Source organism: Stegodyphus dumicola, chromosome 3, assembly GCF_044657685.1.
Source record: "Stegodyphus dumicola isolate Sdum_Otavi_A_Nest chromosome 3, ASM4465768v1".
Lineage (NCBI taxonomy): Eukaryota > Metazoa > Arthropoda > Arachnida > Araneae > Eresidae > Stegodyphus > Stegodyphus dumicola.
In genome coordinates, this window is record NC_140770.1 from 188,260,712 (window position 1) to 188,272,777 (window position 12,066).

Genomic DNA, 12,066 nt, shown 5'->3' on the forward strand with positions numbered 1-12,066 from the left:
CGTAATTCAGACCTGGGTTCGATTCCAGGCGAACATGTTGGCTACATGGGCATTTTCGTGGTTTTTCCCATGTGTAACGTGTGTACTAACCTGTTTTCCTTAGGTAGTCCTCCATGAAGGCATCTCTTCCCTCTTAAGCAGATAGCTTTACTGTGCTTTTGAAAAGACAAAGGACTTAATAAAACAATATCACATCTATAATCGTTAAAGGAAAAGGTCGTTAGAGGGGGAAAAAAAAAAAACTAAAAACCTCGAAACTATGGGCACTGAAAAATTACAATTAAATGAGAAAATTAAAGGAAAAAAAACTGATTAGAAGACATCAAAGTTAAGCTGTATAGTGAAAAATATATTAAATTTAGTAAATTACTTATACGTTGTTTCCTTTAAATTTGTATACCATTTTTAGCGATTTCTAGAGAAATGAAACCTTTCTGAAAAATTAAATGTAAAATGGTTGAAGAGTTTTAAGATTAGTTTTTTCCTTTAGAATCAGATGATACTATGGATCCTATAATATTCCCTCTTAAAAATTAGGACTGCTTGCGTGAAAACACGTTTTTTACAGTGGAATTCTACCGTGTAAATAAGCACAGAAAATTGTGAGAAATGGGTTAAACAGCCTGCTTTCTGACATCCGCTGCAGCTCTGCTGCCTCGTCTAGGAAGCTGTTTTTTCAAGGTTAAGAAAGGTTAAGAAAGCTTACAAATCACCCGAGTTAAGTTCGAGCTACCGAGAGAGATTATAAGTATTATCCCGGAAAATTCAAACGTATGATGTCACAAGTGTAGTATCAGCATAGCACTGTCCTGTAGCATTGTCTATCTGGAATTATCTACTGCTTTTTGAGGAAATCAAGTTTGAATAATAGTTACAGTTCATTGTCTGTTCAGGGATTGGAAAAAGCTGATATTCTTAACCGCAGTATCAGATCATGCTTTGTTGATCAATCAACGTTATTCTGTCTTCAAAGTACTTCCGCCATGAAAATATTTATACTGTTGAATTCTTTTCAATCATATGGATGGCAAAACAATTAAATTCCTTTTTTACTGTTCTTTCTAAATTTGAGACAAAATATAATTACACCTCTGGTACGTTTCCAGAGAAAAACCTTCCTCCTCCACCACAAGAAAGCGTGCTACTCTATACGCAATTTAAGCTGATTCTTGCAATGCTTCTGTGTATATATTTGCGAGAAACCTTAATTCATTTAAAGAAAAAGTCAATTTTACCTAGATGTATCGGTTTAGTATTTCATACTTCGGTAAGACCACGCAATAGTCTTAAATTTCTACTTCCATGTACGGAGTAAAGAAAGCATTGTAATCACGAAAAATTTCTGGAATACCATTTCAACGAAAATATCCATTTTGACCGCTCTCGTTTCCATTCGGATGATGTTTTTGTGTTACATCTGCACATACGGACAGAATAAAGGACTCTTTTTCCCAAAACAGATTATAAGATTGATTTAAAATGGATTCAGAAGAGGCATTTTTTTGTGACTTTGTATTTACATATGTATGTATTTCGCATAACTAAAAAACGAGTAGCCTCAGATCTTTGAAGTTTTGTATATGGGCTGCTGTAACACGTATTTATGCACCTCCTTTTTTGGTTCTGATCGGCAACACCAAACATATATTTATTTCTATACATATATTTAAAGGGGAATAACTTTAAATATATATATAGAGATGTGCATATATGTTTGGATATATACAGATATTCATATATTAAATATATATATATATATATATATATATATATATATATATATATAAATGTATATATATATATATACATACTCTGTTACTCGGCTTGGTGAGCTCAGTTTTTTTCTCCTTATATGTTGGTAAATTGTTCATTTTTTGCTTTAAAAGTGATTGAATTATATTGGTGTTATGTTCCAGTTAAGGATTTTACGCTTTTAAACTGCATGCAATAGTTATAGAATTGTTCATTTTTTGCTTTAAAAGTGATTGAATTATATTGGTGTTATGTTCCAGTTAAGGTTTTTATGCTTTTAAACTGCATGCAATAGTTATATAATTATGAGCAATTTAAAAGTATTTTTAAATGCTACTAAGCCTAAAGAAGCTGCTATTTGTTTATATTTAAAATTCTTAGTAGAATAGTGAATTAAGGCAATTATCTGCACAAACATCAGTGTTTTTTTGCCGAATGGGATACAAAAGTAAAGTTTCAGTATTGTGCACCGAAAATCTGTCTTCCTGCTCGCTGATTGAATTGCTTGTTTTTGGGTAGAAACTCCAATTTTAATTGTAAATATTGTTTTTGACTGCTTTTTAAAGTGTATTTGGTTTTTTTTGGTTTTCTGTATCTTACAAATTTTAATGAAGATGTTTTAATTTCTTAATATATCTTTACCTTTCCGCGAAATGAGAACGGAATTGATTGAATGAGAAATATTTCTCTAATGGAAATTCGAGGAATTAAATTGAAATGAAGTGCTTGCAGCCGAAAACATCGCGGACGAAAACGTCGTGCAGAAAAGAACGAAGGGGAAAACGTCGAGGTACAAAACATCGCAAAGCGAAAACATCGTAGTACAAAATATCGTGGGGAAAAAATAAAGCGGTTCAAAAACTTCGCAGTTTAAAAACATCGTCGTCAAAAATATCATGGTAAAAAATAAAGTACGTACAAATCATCTCATACATGGGTTTTTCAAATCGCATAGTGACATATTATGTAACTGACATCCAAAAAAATCCAAAAAAACAAATCGACAAAAAATTTGATGTCATGCTATACATGAAAATGTTAACGACACTTATGAAAAAACAGAAACAAAACAATATGCAATTTTCATTAAAGCAACATCAGATTAACAGATGTGAAAGGAAATGTGAATGTAATCTTATGCAGTTATTTATCTTCCTTTTTCTAAGCATTTTTAGACTGCATATTTCATGAAAAATTGTCAGTTAAACTTTATAAAGAATATTTAATTTATTAATGATCTTTGTTAATTAACTATGTAAATTTAAAATTCTATTAAGCTTTTTAAGTTGCATTAATTTTATACTCATTTTGAAATGTTAAAAGCTTAAATTTTCTTCTTATTTTTTCGGCAAAAATTTATTAGCTCATTCAAATATATGAAGTATATGAAATTTTCCTCTTTTCTTCCTGCGCTCTCTGATCTTTGTACGAACATGCATTTACAACTTTCAAAACCTGAAAGCATATGTTTGCGATGTTATAGTCATGCGATGATTTATAGGTACTTTATTTTTTACCACGATATTTTTGACGACGATGTTTTAAACCGCGAAGTTTTTGAACCGCTTTATTTTCGGCCGCGATGTTTTGTACCACGATGTTTTCTCTTTGCGATGTTTTCTCCCACGATGTTTTGCACCACGACGTTTTCTCCTTGCGTTGTTTCCTCCGCGACGGTTTCGTCCGCGATGTTTTTGCCACGATGTTTTCGGCGGACACCAAATAAAATGCAGTAAAAAATATGTGTAATTTAATAGGCCGTATGAGGCAGTCATGTGGTGTCCACATGAGATTTTTTAAGCACTAAAGGACCCAGAAGCAACCAAAAAACACATAAAACCCTTCATAAATATAGAAATACAAATTTATAAAAAAATGAAATTTCGTGGCTTGTTTTTCAACAAGAGTTCTACCATGGATGGATCAACTGTAGGTGCTTTCATTTATGTAATACACCATTTAGCCAATGTACACCTTTTACATTTTTTCTCAGTGTTTCCAGGTTACCTTTTCCTCGACCATACTGGTGTTAATGTATCTGTATTGCAATAACACATATCAGAAAAATGTGTCTAAACAAGTATTTATACTTTGTTTATTCACTAGACATGGAAGACCTAAGTAATATTTGAAAAAATAAAATAAATGGGAAGTTAAATCCTTTTGTTGCTTTCGCAAATACGCAAAAGTTAAGAATTTATTTTTCTGAACATAAAATAAATGTAAGGTTTTTGAAACTAGAAATGAATGAAATTGTCACGATACCCGGGCAAAATGAACATAAAATCTATCATGAAGAAAATTGAATAACATATTATCCGACTAGAGTTCTTTATCAGAGAAGCAGAAATTGATTAAAATATACAAAATCACAAATTTGATTTGGTTACGATCGGAAACCTAATTGTGAAGGCAAAACAATGGGCAATCAGAACTATACAAAAAGAATATGAAGGAAATATAGACATAAATTAAATTAATTCAGATATAAATAAAATTAATATAAAATCACAAGATTGCACTGCTTCCTAAAGGATCCAGAAGAATGCAATTAAAATAAATAATGGATGTAAAATATATTACAACAAAATTCATATTATATTTTTCATTATAGATATATGCAAAGCAATTCTTAAATACATTTTTCATTGACTGGTTTATTTTGAACTCAATGATCTTTATCTCACAAATGTTTCTGAAATTTATTCCTCTCCTTACCTTCGAAAGAATATTGTAATTCAAAACGACTTGATATTTAGTGCCCGTAAACCTATGTATTATTATATTTGATTTGTTTGAAAAAGAAAAGCTGATAATTTCTTTTTTGTCATCTTTAAAATATGTGTCAGTTAATTTATCATACCTTCGGAAATTTTGCTTCGCAGAATTGTTAAAAATGCTGATAAATTTCCTCTACAAATTTCGTTGTCTGATAGCTGGATTTATAAATTTCTTATGAAATAAACAGTAATTCAAAATAATTCTGAAGTTATAGAAACTGCTGATAAATAACTGAAACTTCTGATAAGTTTCCTCTCCAAAACTTCACTGCTGATAGCTTAATTTATAAATTAGTTATGAAATGAACAAAAATTCATTAATGATCAAAATAATTCTAAAGATGTTTTTTCTGGTTAGAACATTAACTAAATATAATGCTTGATTTTTAAGTCCTTGTTGTGAAAAAATATCGAACAAATTTAAATTATCGTAATAAAAATGAATATTTTTTCTCCCGTACCGCTCTATTAGCTATTATTTATATTTGTAATCTACCATAAATTTGTGAATTCTTCCTGAGTCTATATTCAGTGTACACCATTCAGAAATGAAGTAACTTTATTTTTTATTTTCAGTACATTAGTTTTAATGAAGAGTCAGTTGAAGAAAATGATCTAAATTGTATACAACGTTCATTGCAGAAGATGCCCAGATGTCTTTCGACGAGGACAAACATCGTCGTTATACGACGACCAGCTCAATCACTCTCTATCCCGGGGTGGACGACAATGGTGCTATCTATTCCTGTGAAGCTCGTCACCCAGCCTTGGAGAGATACCTCAGATGCTCAGTCGCCATTAATGTCTTACGTAAGTTTGCGAAGAATCTCATATAATCTACAAGATAAATCATGTCATTATATTTTAAAGGATAATCGAATGATGATGATTTTCAAATATGTAGAGTATCAAAACGAAGATGATTTTTGAAGATTTATCACAGGCATACATACAGGTACAGTTTAAGGTATCCTACAACGTTCGACACCCAGATGTTGCAGCATAGTACAAATAAATTTATTATGGATGTTATTTAGTAGAGTACTATTTAAAATGATGGAAATAGGTGATAAATATGAGGTGATAACTCAAAGTATAATTTTGGTTTTTTTCCCTTACATTTTGGGTTAAAAGGTGCTAAATTTCAGGATTACTAGATATGTTCCGGCAAAACTATTTATCACTATTTCATTTTTATTTTTATTGCTTATATTTATTAAGGTATAAGAAATTAAATGAACTAACATCAAAGTGATAAAACAAAATTATTAAATATAGCTGTTTGAGGGCATGCACTAACAATTTTTTGAAAAATTTCTCTCCTGTCAGTTAAAGCATTGTCTGTAAACATTTTAGGCGTATACATAAACTTGAAATTTTAGTTAATTTAATTCATAATATTTTACAGAATACTCATGGAAAGATTCATAAAATTACTACAGTAATGTTTCAGTTACTTTTTTTGGATAGCAGAAAATTTTTAAAAATTCAAGTTTTTCAAAAATTAATTACAATATAATGTAACAGAAAACAATAACAAACAGAAAAAAAAGAAAATGTTGCTGAGTATGAAAATTAAACGCCAAATTAATCTTGTTCCCGAGCACTTAATAACAAAAAAATGTAATAAATTTTTGAACATTAACGAAAGTATTGAAATGAAAAATTCTCATTTAAAAGTGCCCACCAGCGGCCGAGCGGTAAAGACGCTGAACACTGGTAGTTCGGTCCGAGGTTCGAATCCCGCGAACGGGCTGGCTGCATGGGCGTTTTCGTGGTTTTCCCCATGTGTAACGTGTATACGAGCCAGTTTCCCTTAGAAAGTCCTCCACGAAAGGCATCCCTCCCCTTAGGCAGATAGCCCTAGTGTGCTTTGCCATGATTAAATACACCACACCACACCACCTCATTTAAAAGTTGCTTAGAGTACTCCGCCTACATCTAAGACATCGTCTTCCGGGTTGTTAAACAGAAACTTCCGGTTTATGGCCTAGAGCAAAAACAGCCATAATTTTGCTTCTGAAGACCAGGAAGACAAAATAAAAGTACTTTTGGGAAGCTTAATGAATAAGCTTTAAAATAAAGTACAAATTTATTTTTAAAAATTGAAAACTATCAAAATTGATAATAAGAAAATAGCCGAATAACTTAAAAAGTAAAACCCTGAGACTATAACAGTTTCGTTCGGTAATACATTTTAATACAAGTATATCAATCTCAATTTTATTATGATGGATCCCGTAGAGAGAAAGAATTTCAGCGAGAAAACGTTCTTAGCAGGAGACGAATTATAATCAATCAAAAAAAATCTTCGTATGATGAAAATTATTCAAAATGCTATTAATTAAAATGTTTGGGAGCTATTTAGAAATACAACACATGTTGAATTTTCGAATATAAATTTCGAAGAGATACCTTCCTACGTTTGATAAAGATCAATGTAGAAGATCTGGATTTAGGTTTTTTATCTTTTTATTTATTTACTTTTTTTTTTTTAAATGTCCAATGTAAAAGTCGAAATTTTATGGTAAAGGAAATTCAGTTTCATAAACAATTGATCGTCGGTTCCTTTGTCCACATTTAAATGTTTTTGTCATCCATTTTCATTAAATGTTTTCCAGCTGAGATTTTTACACGTCACAAAACCTTTAACGCAAGGATTAATTTTTTTTCAGTTTTTCAAAAATGTTTGAATTATAACGTTTTATACTATGTCACATGGCTATATTTTGCTACCAAACATACAATTTAGCAATTGCTTCTGATACATGAAGCATAATATCTTTAACTTATCTTCCACGTGGTCTAGCAAACAGCCAATTTCCAGAGTACTGCCATTCCATAGGTTTTTAAATATAGTCTTTGATTCATTTTCAAAATTACAACTTCTCAGCAAACCTAGCGATTTAAAAGCAACTTAAATCTTTAACTTTTTTAATAATATAGCTTATTGATATAGTTTAAAATGCTTTTATTTTAAAATATAACTCTTCATAATTTTTAGAAACACTTACATGATTATTGCCATCAATAAAGGATATTTCCAACACTGTTTTTCGCTGTAAGATCTTCAGAGAAATAAAAAAATAATATGTAATTGAAGTTTTCATTATAGACAATTTAAACAAAAAATTCGTGTATTTTTAACAAACGTTGTCAGGAAACTAAATTGTCGTAATCTGAAAGTCTGTAAGTTGATATGATTTATTTCTTAAAAGGAAATCTTGAGTCTACGATTAATCATTTAAGGAATATTTAGTTGTATTTATATAATGCATAACAATTCCCTATTAAAAGAAATATAATATATACAGTTTCAAAATAAATATGAAAACCTGTATTCGGATGGGATTTAAATCGTACCCTTGCTTCGTACTGTCAAGTTGCTATTACAGCCTGCATTATCAAATAATAAGCTCTTCTAATATTTTATACTTAAATCATATTATTACTAAATCCTTTGTCAATATGAGCAGTCAACAAAAAATGCAGCATGAAAATTGCTTGGGACTTCTACAATTTATTTCCTCCTTTACATAACTCATAAAGGGATTTGAAGATTTTAAATTGCGTTATCTCTAATATCTCACAGAGATCCTGAGCTAAGAAATTGATCACAAGATGTGGAATTGGATCGCAAGATGGAAGAATTGGATCACAAAATGTTCCGAAGTCCTCAGGATACTAAAAGAAGAATAATGCTTACTCTTTGGGTCGACAAGCTTGGTAAGGCAAAATATCAATATATTGCTATGCCCACATCAAGGATGCTGGACAAAGGCCAAGAAAGCCACAAGTCAGTGACTGATGGCTTATGTTTTCTAACATTGTCAGTCATGAAAACATGCAGCGGGTATCTTCGTAGCCCAAAAGATTAAATATAAAAATCAGAGAAGAGAATTTGACATAGTGGTATGTTTTATTTAGCATCATAGTTGCACTCTTTATGTGCTCTTGTTTTTGAGGCTTTTATGTCCAGCTGCTTCAATCCTACTCATGAAAGTGTTTCCCCGTTACTTCGTCAGACTTCATTATTTCAAAGATTTAGCTTTAAGCTTTCTTTTGGGAATTGAAAGCAGAAGCTCTAACTTTGTTCAGTGAGGCTCAAGACGATGTTCCCTATTGAAGTTAGAGCTGTAATTATGCAATCTGACTAGATATGCGTTTGGACTTTGTTATGTGTATTTGTTCCAAACCGTCTACACATTTATTCACTTTATTTATAATATTATTTCACAAAAATTTATTGAAAATTTTAGTGCATTTGTTTTAATGGTTTGTTTGAGCTTCTTAAAGTTCATATATCTTTTTAAGTTTACGGATATATATAATATATATATATATATATATATATATATATATATATATATCTGAGATTTGTAAATAATTAAAATCGAATCATTAATAAAATGCAAAAATAAAGACTATAAACAATGGAATAATTGTTGATTCCAATAGAAAAATCACGACTTATCAAGCGGAACTGCAACCTGTCCACATTCCGTGATTGAGTTGATTTCATTTGAAGTGAGTCGGAGATGCCGTTTCTATTCCTTTATGCGCATAACAACAAATATCGGTCATCGACGCTGGTCACAGCGGTTGGCCATCCTCGGCTGAACTTCTTGAATGCCAAATCTGTGGTTAGAAATGGTTGCCAAAATCTATGAACCACAGAAAGACTCACATTTAGCCATGTGGCTACTTCTGTCTGACTTTTTTCTGCATCTAGCCTCCCAATCGCAGTCGCAGTTCTCAGAGAAAATGGTGCCTCGAGGTCATTGTTACGAATTGGCTATTCCAGATTTCTTAACTCAGGATCACAGCGAAATTTACAGGCTTTCTCTCAAACATGCAGTTTTATGTTACTTGCATATGATTCATTCCGATTACAGCTCCACTAATTTTCATATTGCAGTTTTACTCAACAACTCTAATTTGGCAACATATTCAAATTTTATACCAAATGGCTTGTTTTTTGGTCGAGTTATCGCTATTTTTGTGATTTTTCCTTAACTTTTGGAAAGCAACATATATATACTTCACCTTAAAGAAATAAATAAAATGTAATAAGCAAAATACATATATAATTTAAAGATTTATGTAAATTATAGTCCATGTCAACTTTAAGATATGCATTACAGTTATTAAATATGTAAATTTTACTTTTTGTGAAGTAAATTTAGCCATGAAACTCTTTTTATAGACGACTATTAGAAATATATTACGAGATTTCAGAAATTAAGTTCTTAAAAACTGTATATTTAAAAATATTATGCATTAAGTAATAACTTATACTCGACAATGAAAAAATACTCGAGAATGAACCCGCCAAGTTTACCTCACACATTACAAATGCTTTATACATGTCCCTTTGTTTACATCACACATCCAATGATTATATGTCCGTACGTACATCCACTGGTCAGGGGACGCACTAACGGTGCTGTGAAGATATTGAGAAGAGCCATTAAAAACATATAAATTAAAGCCATTAAAAGCAAAGCAAATAATAACCGATCACAGTAGAGATCGGTTATCACTTTAAAGTATATTATATGACCAATGGAGCACATATTAAAATTTTATAGTGTGAGAAGAAACTATTTGAGCTTTCAGTGATTTTTATGTACAATTTGCTATTGCATAAGCTATATATTTAAAAATACAATGTTTTGTAAGTCGATAAATCCTTTAAAAAATCCCCAAAATAATTTATAATGCAGTTCTTCTAAAACATTTTTTGGAAATTTTTTTTTAAACTTAATAACATTTTTTCAAGAATAAGAAACGAATATATTTCATTTTGCTTCAAGAATAAATGCGCTGGATATTATTGCTAATGAGGGATTAATTAGATTCTTTTAGCTAGCTACCATTAACATTAATTAAAATAATCTATTGTGATGCATTGAACGTACTTTATAATACATGATGGTTTCTAGTATGTTGTTCAGCATAATATATTATATGACTTAGAATAACCGAGTAAATAGAGGTACTAGAAAGAATTACTCCAAGCTGTCATTACGTATGAGGATATTCTAAGTGGTCACAATTCCATTATGGTTATTTACTGTGTAGTTATAATTTGTCTCACTGTGAGATTATATTTATATTGTCAAAATAGATTATTTACATTTGCTGTTAGAATTTGGACAGTGCATAATATTATAAAGTTATTTTTATTAATTTTTTATTTATTAAAGATAAGTTGTTAATTTAGTTCTATTTAAAATTTTTAAAATATTTTATAAATGTACTGTTTATGGTATTTGAAATCTATTGTAGTTAATTATGCAAAAGTTTCAAAATAATGAAAAACTAATTAAAAATATGCTATTTCGTCAATCTCATAACATGAATATGAAAGTTGAACAATTAATGTACGTAATGCCCCATATAACTTTAATGACATAAATTTTAGAATATGTTGTTATTTATTAATTTAGTCCTTACTTTTAAACAGCATTTTAATATGGGAATCTATTCTATTGATGATGTACTTTCAAATTATTAAAAGCATTAATCGACTTTTGGGTTTCAGACGCTCCAGGAATCCCCCAAATTGAAGGCTATATTGAAGGAGACGTTGTAACATCTGGAGATACATTGACATTGGCTTGCATCACACGCGGAGGAAATCCACCGCCTTATCTTATATGGAAAAGAGGGAATGTGCAAGTAGACGCCACATATACTGTCAGCGGTCATGTAACAACAAACATCCATACATTCCGGGTGGACGCTTCCGATAACAATGGGGTGTATCGTTGTGAAGCATCCAGCATCATGACTACGGAACCTATAGCTGCTTCTGTCAAGCTAAGTGTTCACTGTGAGTCACATAGTTTTAATTTCTTAAGCTAGACCTTTACAATACACTTGTCTCCAATGAGTATTTTACTTTAACCAGTTGTATTCGAGCACATTTTGGAGCTTAAAATATATATAAGGCGAGTGGTTTTGGGGAATCGGATATGTCTGTAAAAGATTTAACTACTACTTCTGAGGCTGGAAATTCAAATGCTGGATGCAAGTTTCGAATTGAATTGAGTGTATCCAAGAAATATTGGGATGCTTTATTTTTGCCGATACATTACCTCACTACGTTTGCACTTTTCTATTATAAATGGGACGTATCAGGGCTAAATGTAAAACAAATTACACTCACTCTGTAAGGATCTTAAGTTTTACTAACGTTTATTTTATTTTAAATCTTTACTATCACTTCTTATTTTCTACTTCCGGCCAGAATTATAAGCGTTAAGGTTTTTATGCAAAGTTTGTCAGGCGAACGCCAAGTATTTAAGTTGTGGCTTTTTGCCAAGCGAGAGAGAGGAAGCAGTGAGTCGAATCAGGCCGCTTACCTTAGAAGTTACGCAGTTGCTTGTTGCCTTCCAGGCCAGAGGTTTTAATCCTCTTGATAAATTTAAACGTATTGTAGTGTTCACAGTTCTCTGTACTACATACGCTTCCTGTTAATATAAGGCCAATCTTCCACGTTTATTATTCTAAAGTTAAATTAGAGTTT

At 31.0% G+C, this 12,066-nt stretch overlaps 1 protein-coding gene across 4 annotated transcripts in view; it reads left to right on the forward strand.

The window, feature by feature from the left end:
• Positions 1-12,066, forward strand: part of LOC118184280 (nephrin-like) — a 373,546-nt gene that overhangs the window by 162,347 nt on the left and 199,133 nt on the right. For all 4 annotated transcript variants that reach the window (XM_085813709.1, XM_035353934.2, XM_085813711.1 and 1 more), the window contains exons 4-5: positions 5,175-5,342; positions 11,080-11,370. In XM_085813709.1, the coding sequence (XP_085669835.1) occupies positions 5,175-5,342; positions 11,080-11,370 (459 nt within the window). The remainder of the gene's footprint in view (positions 1-5,174; positions 5,343-11,079; positions 11,371-12,066) is intronic.